At 40.7% G+C, this 25241-nt stretch overlaps 1 protein-coding gene and 1 pseudogene across 1 annotated transcript; one reads left to right on the forward strand and one right to left on the reverse strand.

The window, feature by feature from the left end:
- Positions 1 to 6276: 6276 nt before the first annotated feature.
- Positions 6277 to 7409, reverse strand: LOC139412309 (beta-1,3-galactosyl-O-glycosyl-glycoprotein beta-1,6-N-acetylglucosaminyltransferase-like; annotated as a pseudogene).
- A 2989-nt stretch (positions 7410 to 10398) lies between these two features.
- Positions 10399 to 23781, forward strand: LOC139410706 (riboflavin kinase). Its single transcript, XM_071156125.1, has 4 exons — positions 10399 to 10907; positions 17947 to 18098; positions 19024 to 19126; positions 20996 to 23781. Exons 1-4 carry the CDS (start codon positions 10826 to 10828, stop codon positions 21145 to 21147), a joined length of 489 nt encoding a protein of 162 aa, XP_071012226.1. The 5' UTR covers positions 10399 to 10825; the 3' UTR covers positions 21148 to 23781.
- The last annotated feature ends 1460 nt before the right edge of the window (positions 23782 to 25241 follow it).

Here is a 25241-nt window from a genome sequence, read left to right on the forward strand (position 1 = left end):
ACCCTTTCAAATTTGTGGATTTGGCTATTTCAGCCACACCCATTGCTGACAGGTGTATAAAATCGAGGAACACAGCCATGTAATCTTCATAGACAAACATTGACAGTGGAATGGTCTTACTGAAGAGCTGACTTTCAACGTGGCACCATCATAGGATGCCACCTTTCCAACAAGTCAGTTCGTAAAATTTCTGCCTTGCGAGAGCTGCCCCAGTCAGCTGGAAGTGCCGTTATTTTGAAGTGGAAACGTCTAGGAGCAACAATGGCTCAGCCGTGAAGTGGTAGGCCACACAAGCTCACAGAACGGGACATGCCTGTTTGCGTAAAAATCGTCTGTCCTCGGTTGCAACACTCATTCCAAACTGTCTCTGGAAGCAACGTCAGCACAATAACTGTTTGTCGGGAGTTTTATTAAATGTGTTTTGATGGCCAAGCTGCTGCACACAAGCCTAAGATCACCATGCGCAATGCCAAGCGTTGGCTGGAGTGGTGTAAAGCTCACCCCAATTGGTCTCTGGAGCAGTGGAAACACATTTTCTGGAGTGATGTATCACTCTTCACCATCTGGGTTTGGCGGATGTCAGGAAAACACTACCTGCCCAAATGCATAGTGCCAACTGTAAAGATTGGTGGATAAATAATGGTCTGGGGCTGTTTTCATGGTTTGGGCTCGGCCCCTTAGTTCCAGTGAAGGGAAATCTTAACGCTATAGCATACAATGACATTGTAGACGATTCTTTGCTTCCAACTGTGTGGCAACAGTTTGGGGAAGGCCCTTTCCTGTTTCAGCATGACAATGCCCCCGTGCACAAAGCTAGGTCATACAGAAATGGTTTGTCGAGATCGGTGTGGAAGAACTTGACTGGCCTGCACAGAGCCCTGAACTCAACCCCATCGATTACCTTTGGGATGAATTGGGCTGCTGACTGCGAGCCAGGCCTAATTGCCCAACGTATTCTTCTTCTTTGTGTTTGCCCTGAGGCCATCATGTCTTTTCTATGGAGTGTGTATGGGCCTTTAAACAGCTGCTGTGTATTTGTAAAGTAGCACGGACTGTGGAAGCAGAGTTAAAAGCTATCAAGAGAGTAAGATCGTGTGTTCTATGTGAGGGAAGAATGAGGTGGGTGAACAGGGTAGAGAGAGGATATTGACCCGTGTGGCCTCATACCCCTCTCCAGCATGAACCAAGCTTTTTGGAGAGGATACAAGGGATCACTTTGTGTGTGTGTGTTGTGGAAGGCTTTGATCTCAGCACTGTGTGTGTGTGTGTTTATAAATCTGTTTACGCCTCATTAAATATGCATTACCTGTCTCATTACAGCTGTATCCCCACCACAGCTAATGGAGTCAGCTCCCCTCTGTCTCACACAAGGTGTGTGTGTGAATATGACTCTGATTTCTAAACTGAGATTGTGCAGTCTTTAGTGGACATTACTGAGAATGACTGATAGTCAGTGATTATTACGTGTTTGCTATGTATTTTTCACCCATTTAGTCATTTTCCCCACCTCCAGACTTGAAGATGTTACATCCCATTCTTGGAGCCAGCAAACCTGGTGTTCCTCACCAGTGGACAGCGAGTCAGGACCAAGCTGACAAAACTGACACCCAGTATGGATATGACTACGCTGACCACCCCACACACAACCTCCATGAGACTGAAGGCCATGCCTACTACCAAACCCACAACCATGCTGCAGATATGAGAGATGCTGTCCTCAGCCAACTTTATGAAAATGAAGGACATACTACTACTTCCTACTACTACCATGATGAAGGAAATGACAAAGACCAATCTCATGAGTATAGCCATTATGAGAGTGACGGCCAGGCCCACTGGGAGGCTGAACGTAAAGTCCACTCCAGAACTCCAGAAGAGCCATACGACCCCACAGGCAACGCTCAGTATCTTCTTGAAGACCATGCCCATTAGGAGACTGAAGAGCAGACCCCGTATGTTCCTGATGGTTATGCCCACTTTCTACTTTACAGGTAAGTTCTTTACCAGCCCGGACCCAGATCTGTTTGTGCTGTCTTGGTTGGCAAGTTTGACATGACAATTACCATAGGAGTTGGCAAGACCACACAAACAGATCTAGGACCAGGTTATTAAAATTCCATTAGTGGATCAATATCTAATACCTTTTTGAACCTTTATTGACTAGACTAGAATAGACTGGTGATTAGCAAGGGAGGTGAGTGGCTGTGACATTGAGCTGCAGTATGATGTATGACCACAGGAGTGCAGTACAGATCCTACAGGATAAATGTGTGGTGGTGGCAAGTTGGTCCAGAGTCAAGGTGTGTGTTTGGAACTATGTTAACAAGTATGTGTTTGTGAGACTGTGTTAAAAAGTATGTGTTTGAGACTGTGTTAACAAGTATCTGTTTGTGAGACTGTGTTTGACATGTTGGTGTTCTATTGTTTCTCTATGATGCAGGACCAGTAATAGATCAGTTACATTTATTTGAATCCCATTGCATGATGCCTCTCCATGTGTGTGTGGGCGTGTGCGCGCGCGCGTGTGTGTGTGTTAGTAGCAGCTCACTGATGCCTGCATATATGACAAAGTTCTTCCAAGGTTCCTACATGGCATGTATCCCAATGTCAATTTAGAATGTTTTATCAATTTATAAATATGTATTTGTTTATTTATGGATTTCACTTTGTATTGACTGCTGTGTGGGTGTTAAACTTCAACCCTGATTTCAGATGTGATGGGAAAGTAGTAGAGGTCAACCGATTAATCGGAATGGCCGATTTAATTAGGGCCGATTTCAAGTTTTCATAACAATCGGTATTCGGCATTTTTGGACACCGATTGTGGCCGATTACATTGCACTCCACGAGGAGACTGCGTGGCAGGCTGACCACCTGTTACGAGAGTGCAGCAAGAAGCCAAGGTAAATTGCTAGCTAGCATTAAACTTCTCTAATAAAAAACAATCAATCTTAACATAATCACTAGTTGATGGTTGATGATATTACTAGTTTATCTAGCTGCGTTGCATATAATCGATGCGGTGCCTGTTAATTTCTCATCGAATCACAGCCTACTTCGCCAAATGGGTGACGATTTAACAAAAGCGCATTTGCGAAAAAAGCACTGTTGTTGCACCAATGTGTACCTAACCATAAACATAAATTCCTTTCTTTAAAATCAATACGCAAGTATATATTTTGAAACCTGCATATTTAGTTAATATTGCCTGCTAACATTATTATTTTTTAACTAGAGAAATTGTGTCAAGTCTCTTGCGTTCCATGCCAGCAGAGTCAGGGTATATGCAGCAGTTTGGGCTGCCCGGCTCGTTGTGAACTATGTGAAGACCATTTCTTCTGGATTTGACCATATTAATGACCTAAGGCTCGTATTTATGTGTGTTTTCATGTTATAATTAAGTCTATGATTTGATAGGTGCTTCTACAAAGTATTGACTCAGGGGTGTGAATACTTATGTAAATTAGATATTTCTGTATTTAATTTTCAAGAAATTTGCAAAGATTTCTAAAAACATGTTTTCACTTTGTCATTATGGGGTATTGCACCTGATACATTGCATTTGCATAAGAACACACTGTCGTTATGTAATAAAAGCTTTTAAAAGTGACAATGTTTTCAATCCACAACGGATCAAAACATTGTCACTATTAAAAGGTGATATTAGGAGCATAATAGGGTTCCGAACTTTTTGGTTTGTTTCATATTAATCGCCAAGCATCTGTGTTATGAGATTTGTGTATGATGACAACAACCATCAGTCAAATATAATATGTTTTGCTCTGAGCCGTATTCTGGTCAAAGACCTTTTCCATCTCGGGTTGGAGCACTAATATAATATCCCCTCAGCCAGTCATACTTTGAGTCTGGCTCACGAGACGAACGCTAATGTCAATGTTATGAAACATTATTGGCAGATTTAGAGCTGAATGGGAACAAGGAAATAACTAAATAATTTGCATGTGAGGGATTCCTTTAAGGCACAATCTCTGATCCCTTTTACAGTCCCTCTTTATAACCAATGATGACATATCCCTCTAGACATTTCTAAATCTCTCATCGTAGGTCTACATTCTCATACTTTTACAAAACAGTATGCCCATACTATAGTTTAATGAAGATACTGTCTTTCCATTCTGCCTTTCTTTTTCCCACAGAGTTGATAAAAGAATAAACTCTGGTGTTTGATCATTCCTTGATGCCTGCTACCCGTTTGGCCATATGACGCTGCGGTCAAGAGTAGACCACACTCTTCCAGCCTGCACACACCTGTGGTGAAGAGGAAAGGCTATTCTACCATATCTTATTACTCTGCCATGCAAGACAGAGGCACAGCAAGAATCCAGGCAGTGTTAAACACATATTTTGGGACATATTGGGGATTATGAGAGTTTTTGTAAGCAAACATGTTTTCGAAATGTAATCCATTGTTTAAAACCTGTCACACTCAATTACTATGTTATTTTCCAGGATCATAAGGTTGTCTCCACATACAGTACAGTTAGGGGCATTAAAAAGGTACTTCTTCTAAATGATTTTGCTGTAGCAATGATACATCATTAATGTGACACACTCGCAGGGTGACTGCAAGCTCCAATTTTATTAGCAATCATCTACCAATAACCCATGTAATGAAATACGTTTCTCAAATATGCCTCTGACAATGCAGTTCTATCATTGTTTTTCTTGCTCTGCAGTACAGGTTAATTTTAGAATGCCCCCAACTGTACAAGTACATACACTTGCAGTGCGTGCATGCGTGTGTGTGTTTGTGTGACTCAAGTTGGCCACTGTGCATTCACGTACTGTACATTTACATATGTAAAAGTAAATATCTGTTACCTTCAGCCCTGATGTCTACATTGTGTCCTTTCTCTGCGAGTGTTGGTCAAGTGTATTGTAATGTCCCTCTTTATGTTATATTATCTTATGGCAGGGATTGGCCCTTGGGTGCTTTTATTTGGCCCCCCAAGTTTTCTGAGAAAAAAAAAAATATTATTATTATTGTTGGACATAAGACTGTGAAAACCAGAATCAGCTCCAAGTGATTTTAATTTTAGAAATCTGTTCCCAAGCATGATACATGTGATCAATACAAATGTAAGCAAGGTTTGAAATTATTATGGTTTAGTGAAATATGATATCTGTTTGGGATTCTTGCAGACAAATTGCAGTCTACTAATGATTTGTAATTATGTTCTGGCCCCCCGGCCATCCTCTCAACAACAACAAAAAAATCGACCCGCGGCTGAATCTAGTTGATGATCCCTGTCTTATGGTCTGATATTTTTTGTAAAACTTTCCTTAAAACGTTGCAGGGATACAAGTATTGTGGTGGCAGCATCATGTTATGAGTATGCTTGTCACCGGCAGGGACTTGAGATCAAAATCAAAAGTAAAGGAGCAAAGCCGAGGGAAACCCGCCTCAGTCTTCTGAAAACCTAACCCTGGGATAAAGGTACATTTTTCGGCAGAACAATTAGACACATTTTTATGCCAAAGACGCAACAGAATGACTCGATGTGTTGTGTTCCTGAATTGTCCAGTCTTGCAATGTTGGTCGAATCTTATTAAAAATTATTCACAGCTGTAATGGCTGCCAAAGGTGCTTCCACCAATTATTAACTCGGGTGTGAAGACATGCACCAATACATCCTCCATTTGTATTTTGGAGTAACTTGTAACATTTTCTATAACTTTTCTTTCACTCAAAATGTAAAATAGGTTGTGTAGATAGGGAAACAATACAATTTAGTCCCTTTTTTAGATTGAATTTTAAGGCAGCAGTATGTGAAGACATGCAAGGGGTGTGAGGAATTTCATTAGCGACTGTACATTGTTGTTCACTAGCTCTGTAGCGCAACTATTTATTTAGTAGAACATGGAATACTGGAATTCTAACATCAATTGGTAATAAAACATGGACTGGATTTTTCACAACAGTTTCTGTATGAGAGACAGATGATATAAACTTGAATATATTATTATCAGTCAAAAAACGATCAATACCCTCTCCATATTTACAAATCACACTGTACTTTCACTTTCAATATTAAATCAGCAATCGGGAATATGAAGGTAAGACCATTGATGTAAATAATCATTAGGACATTTTAAAAGTTTGATAAGTTTGGTTATTTATCCCAATAAAACCACCTCTTTCTAGGATGATCTTTAGATGGATAAGACAGAGATGGTGCCATAAAAGTTCCATTTGAGTTGGATCCCAGAGATCACAAATACAGGTTAGAAACTTTGAGCACACAGTCATTTGCGTTAGTATATTTCTGCCAGGGCCTTATGCTTAAGGTGCTACTCCAGACATCTGATAGCAATGGGGTCCGTGTCAAACTTATTGGCAAAGAGGTGGTGCTGCTGCAGCATCCACTGCAGGTCTCCGGCCTCATATACACACATCACTTTAACTTAGATACCCCTTTATACCACGGCCACTTCACCAGCCTGGCAAGGGCGTGCATGTCCGTCATGTCTAACTTGGGGCGCATGGAGCCGGGCATGCCAGGAAGCCTCTGGATGGTGGCCCACAGGAACTCATCAGGACTCCAAGTCTCATTATCCCACCGAATAAGAGCCAACACCTTGCTGTCCTCCAGCACAGCACGCACAAAGCCGCTATTCACCACAATGTATGCCCCACCTGACAAGATGGGTATACCAAAGGGTGGAGGAGCTTTGTTCTGCTCTGTTCTTTGAAGTTTGCCATCAACAACCTGATGCACTTTCTTCCAGCGCGACTTCTTACCTCTGGGCCTGGACTCCGACTCCATGCTGTTGTCCCCCGCCAGCGCCCACAGGCTGCGCACCATCTCCAGGTTGGTCTTGGTGGGGAAGTCCTGGCCACAGAGGTTAATGAAATACTTCCAGTGTGAACTAGCCCTGTACAGATTACTTATACAGTTGATGTCAGCCTGGACATGGCTCCAGCTCGCGTACACCACACTGACTGGATGGCTGGCCAGGAACACATTTTCAAAGCAGGATGTGATGGCTATGATGGAAGCAAGGAAGGACGCTTTGGCCTTTATATCCACGTGGATGCAGTAAAAGTTTTTAGGGGGGTAGATGGCTCTAAGCAGGCTCTCAAAGTTCTCAACCTTGTGGTGGACAACCAGCGAGAAGGCCAGGGGGAAGTATTCTTCCTCACAACTCAGTGGGAACTCCAGTAACTTGCGCGTAGACCTGAACCTCTGATAGTCCTGGGTCAGCTCCAGGTAGTGCTCGTCTGGGACCCACGTGCTGTTGAAGAAGCTGCGTGAAATGGACAGGACCTTAGCCGGCTCGATGACCATCTCGTCGCCTTGCAGGTTGGCGCTGCAGTCACTGTCATCCTGCGGGATGTGATCGGCGTCCCAAATAACTGCTTCACAGAGTTCAAGTAAGAGACACATCTCAACATCAACTGTTCAGAGGCGACTGCGTGAATCAGGCCTTCATGGTCGAATTGCTGCAACAACAAAAAACACTACTAAAGGACACCAATAAGAAGAAGAGACCATGCTTGGGCCAAGAAACACGAGCAATGGACATTAGATTAGTGGAAATCTGTCCTTTGGTCTGATGAGTCCAAATTTGAGATTTTTGGTTCCAACCGACATGTATCTGAGTAGGTGTAGTAGGTGAACAAATGCTCTCTGCATGTGGTTCCCACCGTGAAGCATGGAGGAGGAGGTGTGATGGTGCTTTGCTGGTGACACTGTCAGTGAATGATTTAGAATAAGGCACACTTAACCAGCATGGCTACCACAGCATTCTGCAGCGATACGCAATCCCACCTGGTTTGCGCTTAGTTGGACAATATTTTTTTCAACAGGACAATGACCGAACACACCACAAGGCTGTGTACGGGCTATTTGACCACGAAGGAGTGTTGGAGTGCTGCATCAGATTACCTGTCCTCCACAATCATCCGACCTCAACCCAATTTAAATGGTTTGGGATGAGTTGGACGGCAGAGTGAAGGAAAAGCAGCCAACAAGTGCTCAGCATATGTGGGAACTCCTTCAAGACTGTTGGAAAAACATTCCAGGTAAAGCTGGTTGAGAGAATTCCAGGGAATGTGCAAAGCTGTCAAGGCAAAGGGTGACAACTTTGAAGAATCTAAAATATATGTTGATTTGTTTAACACTTTTTTTGTTACAACATGATTCTGTTACGCCCCTGAAAACAGGGGAGAAATAATCACGAGAGTGATACGGTGTTGTTTTCTCGATTCAACTTTTAGTTCAATCATTTTACAAAAGTAACACATTACAAAACAACAGAAAAACCATTATACAAATAACACAGCAAATATCTTATTAACAACGCACATGTTCATTCACAATCGGTTCGATGCTATTCTTCGCTACAACCGAGCAGGCCTAATATTACTCTCTGCAAACTTAACTCTAACTTCCTCAATATGTTACTAAGACACACCTTAAACACTCTTGACATGTTAGCGAGTTATAACATTTAAATTACTCTTTTTTTATCATCAATAAAGTACCTGAAAAGAGAAATAATCACGAGTGATACGGTGCTGTTTTCTCAATTCAACTTTTAGTTCAATGAGAAAAGACCGCGATTTCCCCAGGAATATGGGTGGAGACCAGAGCAATCGATGTCAGGTTCATAGATTAAGAGCATTTCGTAGATCACAGATTAACACTTGTAGGCACCACAAAATAAAGTAATCAATATAACGTTTACACATTACTCACAATTCGTACCCTTTGTACGCTTGACGGATTTTTTACTTTAACACAATTATATGAATGTTATCAATCTCTATCAACTAATACTGAATGCATCTTTTTAAACTTAGATGTTTTGAGATCCTCACATACTATGAACTTACTAATACTTTTTAATGTATAACAAGCTATGAATATTTCCTCTAACCTGTCACAATTCCATATGTGTTATTTCATAGTTTTGATGTCTTGACTATTATTATACAATGTAGAAAATAGTAAAATAAAGAAAAACCTTTGAATGAGTAGGTGTGTCCAAACTTTTGACTGGTTCTGTAGGTTTAACATCACAACATAGTTGAAAGATATATGGCGTGTAGAAATCCATATAGGGTGGCCAACAGAGATAGGTGGGGGTGGGCTGTGTTTGGGATGTGGAACTCGAAACAAGTGGGAGTGGAGTTGCTGGGTGGGGCATAGAATGACGGTCAAGGCTAAAAGTAAAAAATAAAGTCAAAATAAACTAAACAAAAAAGTACGTTTAAATGACACTGAGGGCAACGCTGTTACATCCCATGCCTGTTTGCACAGGTGCTTGTACGCGTGTACATGTAACAGTGTTGCTTCTGTCCCTCTCCTCACCCCAATCTGGGCTCGAACCAGGGACCCTCTGAACACAACAACTGCATCCCACAAAGTACGGCTCCACAAAAGCCGTGGCACTCGCAGAGCAAGAGAAACAACTACTTCAAGGTCTCAGAGCAAATGACGTCACTAATTGAAACGCTATTAGCGCTCACCCCATTAACTCGCAAGCGATTTCGCACCGGTTACATGCACATGCATATATATATATATACGCACCCTCGCATTCAAAAGCACCCGTGCACACACAGACACACACGTCTCCCCCAGTTTTATCATTGGAACATGATATAAAAACGATGCACAGGTGTGCTTTAGGACCATGTGGATGCCTCCGAAAGGTTGGGTAGGCTGGAGTTTTTAACCGACTGGATTAAAAAAAATATACAAATAATGACCCCCCCCACTTCTAAAACTAAAATTTCGCCCCTGATCAAACGTACACAGTTGGCCTTGCTATTTTGATATTTGTTGTCCTGTGAGGGGATCTTGCGAGGGTTGGTGGCCTGGCGGTTGGGAGATTGGGCCAGTGTCAGATAGGTCGCTGATTCGGGTCCCTGTTTCAACTTGTTGGGAGATCTGTCAACGTGCCCTTGGGCAGGACGTTGACCCTGGATGCTTCTGTGGGTCACTCTTGGAGGGAGTCTGTTAGATGACTGGATTTAATGTAAATGTTGAGTGGCTTCACTGAAGGTTGATTGTATGTTTTAATTCATTAAAAACTTCAAAAGAACAGACAACGACTCTTCTGTTTCACCACTCACGCAACCCTGTCTGCGTCACACTAAACGAGGAGCATCACGAACTCCCCCCGACCTTCCAAGACCAGGTTGTAGCTAGATACTGTATGTTTGAGTCACGTCGAGGACAATTGTAGCATTTTAGCTAACCCTTTTCTTAACCTAATTATCTTAACCTGCCACGTTAATTCTCCTCACCTTCTACAAAAAATAACATTTGCTGGTAAAAAACCCGCCGACCTGCTCTGAGAACAGTCTTGGTTTCCCTGTCCAAACTCCAGTCCAGTTGGTGGCGGTGATGCACCTTAAAGTTGGTTGCCAACCGCCATATAAAATCCCCAGAAGAAGAATCGACCACAATCACATTCACAACTTCAAATAGGCTAGCTAGGTACTTGGCCAAAGCGAAAACGGGGGTAAAGATAAGTATATCAAGCTAACTTAGCATAGATAAGAGAACTGTCCTGTCATTTTCGCCGTTCAGCATTAAAGGGCGAACTGCGGTCCTTGCGCTGAGTAGGAATCATCTCTGTTGCTAGTTATCAGTGGTTAGCTCGCTAGCTGTCTTTCGAGGTCATTCTCGGCAGTGTGTATTGTTAGATAACGGTACAGAAATATTTTTTTAGAGACACTGCATAGGCTTGACTAGGTAGGTAGCTCGCCAACTAGTTACACAGCCCGCTAACCTTTCAGCTAGCTAACTAACGTTAACTGAAAGCCGTCCCCAGTTGGAAAGAAGGAGACATGAAGAGTCTTCCGTATTTCTCCCGAGGGGAAGTCGTTCGAGGATTCGGACGAGGAAGCAAAGAACTAGGGATTCCCACAGGTAACGACGTAGCTAACGTCCACATTAAAAAGGATGGCTATCACCCAATATGTTTGTCTTAACGGTATGCTTCGAAGGCATGTCGTTAGTTAACAAAATGTTTTGTTTATCTGTTAACGTTACGCTTCACCGGCATAACGTTAACACTTTTGATAGCTAACTGCTTACCTACTGCTGCTAGCAACATACGCGTTAGCCAACATTGGTTTGCTTTGTATCACGTGCTAGTTAACGTTAGTACTTTTAGCTAGGAATCTAGCTAATTTAGTATTTTAGCTTCCTTTTGATTTGACTGAAGTTGGATTCCCAACAGTAGTTAACGTTTGCTAGACAGCCGGGCTAACGTTAGCTGGCTGCAATGTCTGTGTCGCAAGCTACCGGTTACATAACTAGCTAGCTAACGTTAGTTAGCCTGCCATTCTTACCACACCGCTCGCAAAGCGATAAATGTACTTACGTTATTTAATCATTGCAACCACACTGCTCTTGTGCGTGGCCAGTCGCTAAAATATAAAAAAAGTTATGTGAAGCTAAACGCGGGGCAAGTCCGGCATCTCCTCATTGGTGTTTAGGCGCATATACATGGGTGATAGAAAGAAAAGCTGACATCCACACTCATGTCGGTTGTAGTAATGCGCTGTATAAAGTCCAAATACGTTTTTTTGTTTGTTTTAAAGATACCAGAGGAAGGAGAGATGACGAGAAACAAATTATTTTTACCGTTTTATCTGTGGATTAATTGTTGGAGTAGAGGACCTTGTGCATTTCAGTTAACAACCCAATGTTTATATCCCAGGACAAATTAGCTAGCAACAGCAAACTAAATTGCCATAAATGTTTAAGGCTTTTCGACCTGTCCCCAAATGAATGTAGTTGGTTCATAGTTTGTTTTGATATCTCAACCCGTGTGTCCTGATTGCCAGTACGGGTGAACAAAATCAATGTGCGTGCGATGGCCCGGTTTGGTCAGCATGTTAGTTCGTTGACTGTATATAAACCAGAAAAACATTGAGTGGGCTGTCTCGCTGAAACAATGAAACCGAAGTCCATGCTCGAGTTACCCTACCTAGCTAAGTTATAACGTTATTGTTTTACTAGCTAGTGGTGGACTTGCCCGAAAGATATTTGACATGTTATATGTACAACGCACATTTGCTCGCTAGCGTTTGTGGCTACAGTAAATAACGTTAACTACTGAAGCTGTGTTGATTGACCCATAGTTACAACAAAGATTTTTAGCACATATTTGGATATTTAAGTTACATGCTGACCAGACCGCGCACAAATTGATTTTGTTCACCCACACCAGACGCGACCGTGACACGAATGTCGAAATATCAAAACAAACTCTGAACCAATTCTATTAATTTGGGGACAGGTCAAAAAGCATTAAAAATGTATGGCAATTTAGCTAGCTTGCTGTTGCTAGCTAATTTGTCCTGGGATATAAACATTGGGTTGTTATTTTACCTGAAATGCACAAGGTTCTCTACTCTGACAATTAATCCACAGATAAAATGGTAAACCAAATGTGTCTCGTCATCTCCTTCCTTCAGGCTTCTTTTTCTTCTTTGGACTTTTATATGATGGTTGGCAACCAACTGTATAACATTACTACAACCGACTGGAGTGTGGACCTCAGTTCATATTTTAATCATCCACATGGGTATATGCTCCTAAAAACCAATGAGGAGATTTGAGAGGCAGGTCTTGCAGCGCATTGAGCTTCACAAGTAGAACACAGACGCTCGTGAGCAGTGTGGGTGCAATGATTGAATAACAGTATGTGTACATTTATTTTGCCACGCGAGCCGTGTGGACCACATGTTATGGAACGCCAACTGTGCTATAACTCAATTTGCCTTTGCACTCCTAAACAATGCCTTTTTTGTACTTTAGCAAAGGGTAAAGTCAACAAACCTTATTCCACTCTGTTATACCACAGATGGAACAATGAGAGATATTTCACCGGATGTATAAATGTGAAGCATTCAGTTGGCTTTTCCACTCAGTACCAAATATGGTAGTTAGCAGAAGCCTAGTGGCCAGCAGTGGGAGAAGATGGAACAAGATAATTTACTCAAAGATGAAACATCTCATTACAGTTTTCTGTTCCCAAAACTACAATCTGTTACAGACAGAGTGAACTAAGTTGACATGAGCGTTAAAAACAAAAGACACAGAATATAAATTGACAAATAAATAAACAAAAACTTGTTTCTCACAAGTGTAGCATAGATTGAGTTCGGCAAATCACATGTCCAATCCAACAATGAGGACAGTAAATTACCGTATAATGATATAGTCAATGCATAACATGAATTACCATAACCAAACAGTACAGATGAGAAATAATGGGAATTAATGGTAAATGTAGGCTACCACTGGTGATGTATGTAATGGGGAATTGATAGACACAGCTAACAATGCACCCAACGAAATGGCGGGAGACAGCGCATTATACCCTTAATAAATCAAATCTAGTGATGCATAATTTGACATTTCTGCCATCCATTGTAGCATTTGTGGGAGGATAACCAACCTTGCAATTAATGGCAATGCATTTTTTAGCAGCTATCTTCTGATAAGTCTCCAGTATCAACATTCCCAAGCAAACAACAACATGGAGAAGGGAGAATCTAGACATGCAGAGATAAAATAACATACTCTTTGCCAGAATTCAGCCAGCCTTCACAAGATCATAACATGCAAATATATGTCCCCTATGTTTACCACCTCCGGCAGAGGAATTATATTTCTGAGTGCATGATATTCAGTTTCACTGGCATATAGTACTGTGTGTTCTATGGATGGTCTTAAACTGCAGTAATTTACAGTTGAAGTTGGAAGTTTACATACACTTTAGCCAAATACATTTAAACTCAGCTTTTCACAATTCCTGACATTTAATCCCAGTCCTTTGCTGTTGTTCTAAAATTGTCACTTTTCGCACCAAAGTACGTTCATCTCTAGGAGACAGAACGTGTGTCCTTCCTGAGCGGTATGACGGCTGCGGGGTCCCATGGTGTTTATACTTGCGTACTATTGTTTGTACAGATAAACGTGGTACCTTCAGGTGTTTGGTTCATCCTTGGGAGCAATTTCCAAACTTGTGGAGGGCTACAATTTTCTTTTCTGAAGTCTTGGCTGATTTGTTTTGATTTTCCCATCATGTCAAGCAAAGAGGCACTAAGTTTGAAGGTAAACCTTGAAATACATCCACAGGTACACCTCCAATTGACTCGAATGAAGTCAATTAGCCTATCAGAAGCTTCTAAAGCCATGACACAGTCAACTTAGTGTATGTAAACGTCTGACCCACTGGAATTGTGATAGTGAATTATAAGTGAAATAATGTCTGTAAACAATTGTTGAAAATATTACTTGTCTCATGCACAAAGTAGATGTCTGAGCCGACTTGCCAAAACTATAGTTTGTTAACAATACATTTGTGGAGTGGTTGAAAAACAACTTTTAATGACTCCAACCTAAGTGTATGTAAACTTCCAACTTCAACTGTGTGTCTGAGATTATATGAACATGACTGGGCATTCAAACATATCTGTATCCATTCATCAACAGTGTCTTCCAGGTCTTTCTCACATTTCTGTTTGACATGTTTTGTGTAATCTGGAAAAGCCTCTCAACCCTTGATACAGTTTGGCAATCAACTTTAGAGGTTTGTCAGACTGCCTTAAAATAGTTTCAATCTGTGAAGCTTCTGGCTTGTCCAGTGTTTGCTGCACAGAGAGAATAAAGTATTGTATATGCAGAAGTTCACCTCAACCTTGTCAGACTTGTCTTTCCTGGTTGCCTGACCCTGCTGAGACCCCTGTCATCATCTGATTCTGCTCAGATGAGGCATGACAAAGAATTACCTTGGTGTACATTTATACATTATATTATCCAAGAACAGAATCAATGGTTCAATAATTTAAATGACCATTATTCCCAGATCCCAGACTGTAGTCTACCCATCAACTCAAGATGGAACTTTGTATCCATATACTGATTATAATATACTGCAAAATTCACCTGAGCTCTGTAGACTGCTCTTCCATGGCTGTCTGACCCTGCTGGGACTCCTGTCACCATTTGATCCTGTTAAGTTTTGTGTACTGCTATACACCACGACAGTGTAGCCTGTAGAGCTGTTTATACCGTGTCAGTGTGAAAAGTTATATTGCTATACTGACTCTAACTTACATTGCACTGTCAAATGTCAGAATATCGGTCTTCAATCATTTGGCTGCTGGTTTCATCATTTGATTCAGGTGTAGTGTGATTGAGGCAAATTTTATTAGTCACACGCGCCAAATACAACAGGTGTAGACCATACAGTGAAATGCTTACTTATGAGCTGTCATGTCTTTGGCTATGCCGGATTAAGTGAGATGACATGCTATTCTATAAAATATTTTTTGTGCAGGGCACCGCTGTAGCAGCAGGGGTGCAATGCAAATAGTCTGGATGGCCAAAATAATAGCTGAAGTTAGTGAGCTAGCTATTTTGCTTACGTTGGCCAATTTTTGGCTAGCTGTAATGGAACATCAACTGGTGAAAACTAGTCAAGTTAATTTACTTATGTTGAAACAGGACAAAAAGGCAATAAAACATTTACATACAACAGCTGTTTGATGCTGCTACCTAACAGATAGCTAGAGCTGAGGGGGAGTCATGTCCCCAGTGAATGTTGCGCCTATGGTCAAAACTCTGTTGCATCAGTAGGCCCACACAGATGGGGAAAGCCTTAACTGAAATCACAAGTAAACCTTTTGCATATAGGCCACCATTGAGCCAACATTTTTCAGGTATTAGAATATAAGCAGCCTCTTCCCTCAGTCTGTTTTCTGGGCTCTTTTTGGCTACTGATGGTAGTAGAGGTTGACCGATTATGATTTTTCAACACCGATACCGATTATTGGAGGACCAAAAAAAGCAGATGCCAATTAATCGGCCAATTTTAATTTTTTAAATGTATTTATTTGTAATAATGACAATTACAACAATACTGAATGAACACTTATTTTAACTTAATATAATGCATAAAAATCTATTTAGCCTCATAAATAATGAAACATGTTCAATTTGGTTTAAATAATGCAAAAACAAAGTGTTGAAGTAAAAGTGCAATATGTGCCATGTAAAAAAGCTAACGTTTGAGTTCCTTGCTGAGAACATATGAAAGCTGGTGGTTCCTTTTAACATGAGACTTCAATATTCCAAGGTAAGAGGTTTTAGGTTGTAGTTAATATAGTATTTATAGGACTATTTCTCTCTATACCATTTGTATTTCATATACCTTTGACTATTGGATGTTCTTATAGGCACTTTAGTATTGCCAGTGTAACAGTATAGCTTCCGTCCCTCTCCTCGCCCCTACCTGGGCTCGAACCAGGAACTCAACGACAACAGCCACCCTCGAAGCAGCGTTACCCATGCAGAGCAAAGGGAACAACTCCTCCAAGTCTCAGAGCGAGTGACATTTGAAACGCTATTAGCGCGCACCCCGCTAACTAGCTAGCCATTTCACATTGGTTACACCAGCCATTAGGCTGATAGGCTTGAAGTCATAAACAGCACTGTGCTTTTCGAGGAGCTACTGGCAAAACGCACAAAAGTGCTGTTTGAATGAATGCTTACGAGCCTGCTGCTGCCTACCATCGCTCAGTCAGACTGCTCTATCAAATATCAAATCATAGACTTAATTATAACATAATAAAACACAGAAATACGAGCCTTTGGTTATTAATATGGTCGAGTCCGGAAACTATCATTTCGACAACAAAACGTTTTATTTCAGTGAAATACCGAACCGTTCTCTATTTTATCCAACGGGTGGCATCTCTAAGTCTAAATATTGCTGTTACATTATACAACCTTCAATGTTATGTCATAATCATGTACAATTCTGGCAAATTAGTTCGCAATGAGCCAGGCTGCCCAAACTGTTGCATATACCCTGACTGCGTGCAATGAACACAAGAGAAATGACACAATTTCACCTGGTTAATATTGCCTGCTAACCTGGATTTATTTTAGCTAAATATGCAGGTTTAAAAATATATACTTCTGTGTATTGATTTTAAGAAAGGCATTGGTGTTTATGGTTAGGTACAGTCGTGCAACGATTGTGCTTTTCTTTTTTTTCGCAAATGCGCTTTTGTTAAATCACCCCCCAGCGTTGCATCGATTATATACAACGCAGGACACGCTAGATAACTACACATGGTTGATGATATTACTAGTTTAACTAGTGATTATGATTGATTGTTTTTTATAAGATAAGTTTAATGCTAGCTAGCAACTTACCTTGGCTTCTACTGCATTTGCGTAACAGGCAGGCTCCTTGTGGAGTGCAATGAGAGGCAGGTGGTTAGAGCGTTGGTCTAGTTAACCGTAAGGTTGCAAGATTGAATCCCAGGGCTGACAAGGTGAAAATCTGTCGTTCTGCCCCTGAACAAGGCAGTTAACCCACCGTTCCTAGGCCATCATTGACAATAAGAATGTGTTCTTAACTGACTTGCCTAGTTAAATAAAGGTGTAAAAAAATAAAATAATAATAATTGGCAAAATCAGTGTCAAAAAATACCGATTTCCGATTGTTATGAAAACTTGAAATCGGCCCTAATTAATCAGCCATTCCGATTAATCGGTCGACCTCTAGATGGTAGGCTAACCCGTTTCTCTTGTATGTGACCGTAGCCAGTACAGCTGTTAGGTTTTGGCTGAACACGTTGCTTCGTTTTCAATGTCATTCATGGAAGCCTAAAGGGATTCTGCTTCCAACATGAAATATGATAAAAGCGTCCTTACAAGGTCAGGCAGAAATGCATTTGATGGAATGTGATTACTTGGTCAATAAGAATACTGTCAAGTTAAGACTATTGCTGGTGAAGTCAATCTTACCCTTTTCAGACAAACATGGAAATACCTTTGTTGTCCTTTTTATTGAGTGGGTTAGTGATCAAATGGACACTCACTGCAGACACATCGGATTGATTGACTTAAATGTCCTTTTAATTTCTCTTCTGATCAGCCAACTTCCCAGACTCCGTGGTGGAGCACCTCCCTGGCGACATCAGCACAGGGATCTACTATGGCTGGGCATGCGTGGGCAGCGGAGACATCCACAAGATGGTGATGAGCATCGGCTGGAACCCCTACTACAAAAACACCAAGAAATCCATGGCAAGTGCAGCTCGCCCACCCATATAATGTATATATACAATTATTTAAGCCTATATACACTGGGTATACAAAACATTAGGAACACCTTCCTAATATTGAGTTTCATCCCCTTTTGCCCTCAGAACAGCCTCAATTAGTTTTGGCATGGACTCTACAAGGTGTTGGACACTATTCAGATTGTCATACTACCTTATACCATACTACCTTATACGGTATTATCCCAGTATGATGTCATACTACCTTATCTGGTATTATCCTGGTATACGTTATACCCATCTCAACACACATTGCCATAGGGTCGTCACTAGTTAACACAGCCACAAAGTCCAAATTGGCTCGCTTTTTAGACATCATTTAAGGTTAGGGTTTAGACATAGGGTTAACAGTGTGGTGTTGGTTAGGTTTAAAGTACATTTTCAATAGATATTGTAGAAATGAGCAGGGTTTAGCCATAATTATGACGGTGGTTTTGTTAACTAGTGATGACCCTGCCATAGATATTTTAGCGGAAGTAGTGCCGTGACTATGGCTTGTCAAAAACCTATGTCAATACATAGGTTTGTGGACATTGGCATAAGATGACACTCACTGCGTTGGGGAATAAAAAGTAGCTTTATCTTTCAACCAGTGCACACATTGATTGCAGGTATTTGTTTAAAAAGTGCAAACATTGTCATTTATTATCATACCGCCGGTATTTCAAAATGATCATATGACCTGCCCAACCCTAGTGTGAACATTCTTATTTGACTTTTATTGTTAGTGTGTTTTGTGGTGGATATGAAGACTGATTTATGAAGAGAATCATACTTGGTGGTAGTGTTGACTGCTTTGTTTTCCTTAGTATGTATGTTTATTGGGACTTGTAGTGGTCACGTGCTGATGGTTATTGATTCAGATGTTTATTAGTTGATGTCTATTGCAGGAAACTCATGTGATACACACATTTAAGGAAGATTTCTATGGACAGATCCTCAGTGTAGTCATGGTGGGCTACATCCGTCCAGAGAGGAGCTATGACTCGCTTGGTAAGAGTGAGTACGGGTGTACGTGTGTGAGATACAGTACCAATCAAAAGTTTGGACACACCACCTCATTCAAGGGTTTTTCTTTATTTTTACTGTTTTCTACATTGTAGAATAATAGTGGAGACATCAAAACTATGAAATAACACATTAAATCATGTAGTAATCAAAAGTGTTATTTGAGATTCTTCAAAGTAGCCACCCTTTGCCTTGATGACAGCTTTGCACACTCTTGACATTCTCTCAACGAGCTTTGTGAGGTAGTCAGTCACCTGGAATGCTTTTCCAGCAGTCTTGAAGGAGTTCCCACATATACTGAGCACTTGTTGGCTCCATTTCCTTCACTCTGCGGTCAAACTCATCCCAATCCATCTCAATTGGGTTGAGGTCGGGTGATTGTGGAGGCCAGGTCTTCTGATGCAGCACTCATTCACTCTTCTTCTTAGTCAAATAGCGTTTACACAGCCTGGAGGTGTGTTGGGTTATTGTCCTGTTGAAAAACAAATGATAGTCCCGCTAAGCGTAAACCAGGTGGGATGGCATATCTCTGCAGAATGCGGTGGTAGCCATGCTGGTTAAGTGTGCCTTGAATTCTAAATAAATCACAGACGGTGTCACCAGCAAAGCACCCCCACACCATCACACCTCCATGCTTCACGGTGGGAACCACACATGCAGAGATCATCCATTCACCTACTCTGTGAACCAAAAATCAAACATTTGGTCTCATCAAATACTCATGTTTCTTGGCCCTAGCAAGTCTTCTTATTGGTGTCCTTTTAGTAGTGGTTTCTTTGTAGCAATTTGAACAATGAAGGCCTGATTCACGCAGTCTCCTCTGAACAGTTGATGTTGAGATGTGTGTTACTTGAACTCTGTGAAGCATTTATTTGGGCTGCAATTTGAGGTTGCCGCAGAGGATAAGTTCATTAGAGTTAACTCTTCCTTCATTGTGGCAGTCCTCATGAGAGCCACTCATCATAGTGATTTTATTTTTTATTTAACCTTTATTTAACTAGGCAAGTCAGTGCTTGATGGTTTTTGCAACTGCACTTGAAGAAACTTTCAAAGTTCTTGAAATATTCCGCATTGACTGACCTTTGTCTTAAAGTAATGGACTGTCGTTTCTCTTTGCTTATTTGAGCAGTTCTTGCCATAATATGGACATGGTCTTTTACCAAATAGGGCTTCGGTATACCAACCCTACCACAACACAACTGCTTGGCTCAAACACATTAAGGGGCGGCAGGGTAGCCTAGTGTGGACTAGTAACCGGAAGGTTGCAAGTTCAAATCCCCGAGCTGACAAGGTACAAATCTGTCGTTCTGCCCCTGAACAGGCAGTTAACCCACTGTTCCTAGGCCGCCATTGAAAATAAGAATTTGTTCTTAACTGACTTGTCTAGTTAAATAAAGGTAAAATAAATAAAAATAAAAGAAGGAAAGCAATTCCACAAATGAACTTTTACAAGGCAGACCTGTTTTAATTGAAATGCGTTTTAGGTGACTACCTCATGAAGCTGGTTGAGAGAATGTCAAGAGTGTGCAAAGCTGTCATCAAGGCAAAGGGTGGCTACTTTGAAGAATCTCAAATATATTTTGATTTGTTTAACACTTTTTTAGTTACTACATGATTCCATATGTGTTATTTCATAGTTTTTATGTCTTCACTATTATTCTACAATGTAGAAAATAGTCAAAAGAAAGACATTCTTGAATGAATAGGTGTCCAAACTTTTGACTGGTATTGTATATATCTATATCACACACACATTCTCACACACACACACACACACTTTCCCCCATCCATGTACACACTGCAATCCTCAGAGACCCAAGGCAACACATTCTCACCTGTCTCTGTTTTTTGCAGATGCCCTCATAGCAGCAATCAACCATGACATTGAGGAGGCCAAGAGAAACCTGGAGCTCCCAGAACACCTCAAACTCAAAGAGGACAACTTCTTTAGAGCCACCGCCAGCACGTCCATGACAACATCCAACAAGATCATGAACGGCCACTGACTTCTGAGCAACTAATGGGCTCTCCTGTATGTTATCCTCTGCTCTGTCTTTCTCTCTGTAATCACTACCACACCAATGGCCAATATGCCACTTATTCAGTCCTCTGTAGAGATTTTGTTTTGAGGATCAAATCTTCGTATCTGATCTGAAGCTACATTTAGACCATGGTCGTGTTCATTAGGGCACAATACCAAAAACATTACAAACTTTGTCCAATGGAGAACAAGTTTCTTTGTCGGACAAGTTTGGTTCCTAATGAACACGACCCAGTTAATGCAAGATAATGTGCATCTCCAGGAAGTGAATGTGATCTTTGTGTGTTGAGGGGGAACAAATTGTCTCTCGTCACAAGCCCTGTACCATCAAACCACTGCTAATAGAAATGAATGGTCATTTTGTATTGGTTTAGAATTGGAGTTTAGTCTCAGCTTTGCCGTCAAAGTTTATTCATCCTTTTCATATTCCGATGTATTAAAAATGTCTGCCTTGAAGCAGAGGAGTCGTCAACGTATATTGCATGTAATCTAGGCTAAATAATTGCATTATACACTTCGCTGAATTCAAGTGCTTTATTTTATTTGATGTACAGTATGGCTAGTTTTTATAATATATTACTGTTTTCGTAGACCAAATCTGTGAATGAGAGTATCTATTCCCCGTCCCTACCCCCTCAGATTTTGAGCTACATGGTTGGAGAAAATGTCAATGTAGCTTCAGCTTTCTGATGTCCTTCATTTGTGTAGTTCCTCATTGGTCAAATCCAGCATTTTACCTCCCCACAAATGAGGGACATTTTATTTAAGTTTTGTGAGGGAGAAAATAACCAACTGGCCCCACTTAAGTGTCTGAAAGTTTCAACAATGTAGTTTTTACTGACTTAACCATGTTTGAGCCACCGCCAGCACAGACCCTAATTCCACTGAGATGAGCAATGATATGGTACAAGAGGAGTAAGTCCAGGCCTCTGATTCTCTACAATAGATGCATGTTTTTTTCCTTTTTTTTGTCATTTTCTCAGAGGACAGAGGAGTGTTGAGAGCATACATATGTAGTGCTTTATAGCTGCTGTAAATAGCCTAGTTGTTCAAAATTATTTGAGTTAATGTGATTTGAGATGTACTGTATTTAAGAGTCTCTAATATTGGCAGAGGAAAACATATGGCTATTCATAATATATTACTATTTTCGTAGACCGACTCTGGAAATAAGAGACTATATTCCTCTCAAAGATATCCTGGCCTTTTTATTGCAGCTGACCTTTAATTCCCCTTCATGCAGAAAATGTACTGTATGTAGTAAGCAGTTGATAGATGCATATGTAAATCGATACAATGACATATTGAACGCTATGCAAATGGCTGAGATAAGCATCTCGCCTAGCACCTAAAAGTCCTTAGGGAAGGTTTTTGGTTAGAATAGTGACTCGGAGTACCAGTACCAGTTGTAGAAGAGGGGACTAATTATTGTGTTCCCCAGACCTATACGCCTGACTGGTTGGCAGTACTGTGCCTTAATACCACATTCACACACACATTGTCACAGCCCAACATATACATACATTTTCTCATAAACAAAAACAGCAGAATCTGTGCTAATTGAAACCCAGGGCACTCCATTGTCTGACTAATCTGACTTTCCTATCATCAGTTTTTTGTGGACAAGCACCAGGGAAGAGGATTGGTAAAACATGGCTTCTACTACATGTATTATCTTAGCATCCAACCATGTAAAGATATTATAAGCAGTTATTCCATTAAACCAATATACTTGTATCTTGTAACGCTAGCTATCACCATACTACTGTAGTAAAACATACAGTAAGCAAACACAACTCAAGAAGGGACATTTTGTTTGTCTGTTTTTCCCAGCTCCAGTTTTCAGCCTGTAATGGCATTACTCTGAAGGCCAACGTCTGGTTAATGAGGTCAGTGTACTCTGTGGTAATTGTATAAACAATACAAACCTCCCCAGACCATGAAGCAGCTCGTTTTGTAGCTTGTATTTTGATCGTTGTGCCCTTTATATACGTACTGGTCAAAGATGTTCTATAAATCAGTGTAGCTAGAAGCTCTCATTGAACTATCCAAAAACATGGCTCATATTTCTGATCAAGTAGCCTATGCATTAGTGTTGGATTAGGTAACTACTCCTCGAAGGCATCTGGTAGTAATAGTGTTGTAGGGTTGCTCTCCAGTTTGGCACCGAACCACCACCCTCAGCCAACATATGATCTCATCACTAAACAAGGAAAACATTTAGCTCAGTTGAGACTGCTTACTGGAATCAGACAGTGTCATGAACCAGTGTCACCTGATTCTTCTCCACTTTTGTTCTTCCATTTGTATTCTGCTTTTGTTTGTTCCTTTATAAAGTGTGTGATGGCAGAATGTTAATTGTTCCCAAAATATGTTTTAGCTAGATAGGCCTCCTTGTAAATCATTGAAATTCTTTCCAAGTAACTCTTGGATTTTCCAGACCTCCAGTACAAACTATTCTTTGTTATTTCAACTGTGAAGGCATACAGATTTGACAGTTCTTTTGTATGTCACAAAATCAGACCATGCAATGCTGTAATTGTTGACGAAGTAACATGTCCTGAGTTATAGTTTTGAATTAAAAAAATATGCGAAAGCGTAACTGTGTATTTTTGTCATCACAGTTAACCATGGGTCTGTGTTCAGGGACCCATTGTGTGTGTTGGGCTCATTTTCAGAACCTTGCTGTATGATCCTGCTTGACGTTTTATGGCTCTATTCAATCTATAAAGCTGAAGCGATGCGGCTGGAATAGAGCCCTTTTTCTTATTAAACGTACAAAGATGCATGTCTCGTCTCACCCTCACGTTGCTCAAATTCGATCAGCTTTCAGTGCTATTGTATATTTTATGGTGGGGTAGGACATTTCTGTTTCATTGGAAATTGGGTTGTTGCAAGTAGTTTCTTTCCAGGAATTACACTACATACATTGTTATTGAATATGGTTCCTTCAAATGCATAAAATATCACAACACAAGTAAATGTCTGGTTACATATGTGGCCTCGGAGGGCCATGAGACAACACACTGTATGTTTGGGATAGCCTACTCTGTCAATAACAAGGGACAAGAAGTATCAAAGCTGTGTCTGAAAATGTTATTATCCATCAAATCCTTGTTTTCTTAGTCCTTGTCTCCTCAATTCCTCTGAAAGCTCTTTGGAGGAGGTCTCAGGGAGAGGCTGGATTTTCTCATCCAATGCACTTTGGCCCGATTCCAACCCGAGTTAAGTGTGCATAAATGGAATGTTAATCCCTTTTATGCACTTTTCTCTCTGTGTATTCTGACCTTGAACTTCAGCATGAGAAAATCATGCTGTTCACCTGCTTATTGTTGTGGGTGGAGATTGAATAAATGGAGGCGTGTTACAGCCACGCCGTATTCTGTCTGACTTTGACGTAATTCCACCAATTCCGTGAGGAAACCATGAATAAGGTCTAGTGAACCTACCGGTTCCAAGTGGAAAAAGCATCTACTTAATTTTTTTCGATATAAATAACAGCATTTTCCATGCACTGTAATTTACAAATTGATAGGTGCTATTGATAAGAGCTAGATAAATGAGTAATCCGTTTGGATAAAAGAATTGTAAATATAAATGACACGTGTTTAAGATATATTTTACCTTATAATCGCTGGAAACGTGAAACCGGTCATGGCAACCAATTTAAGCATATCAACTTTCCCATATTTCACACGTTAAAGTTTATATGCTGTGCCATTATGCAGAATAACAATTGTACTGCCTTTTAACTTGCAGGCGTGGGCACTCAAATGTCTTAATTATAGGTAACCCCAACTTTCTCTGTTTCCTATTTCTATCATACCCCAATCAGTATTGACTGTTAGTAGGCCAAATAACATATTCAACTGCCAATTTACTGTAAGTTTCCTTCAGTTGGTATATAGTCTACATTTTTATATTTTATTATTTTCCCCTAACCCTACCACCCCTTCCCTAATTGGAGTAAACACATGGACAACAATGGAATAGCCTACATTATCATTCTATTTAATTACATTGTTTCGTTTACCTTACTTTTCTTCCTCTGTAAACGTT

The sequence above is a fragment of the Oncorhynchus clarkii genome, chromosome 6, assembly GCF_045791955.1.
Source record: "Oncorhynchus clarkii lewisi isolate Uvic-CL-2024 chromosome 6, UVic_Ocla_1.0, whole genome shotgun sequence".
Classification (NCBI taxonomy): domain Eukaryota; kingdom Metazoa; phylum Chordata; class Actinopteri; order Salmoniformes; family Salmonidae; genus Oncorhynchus; species Oncorhynchus clarkii.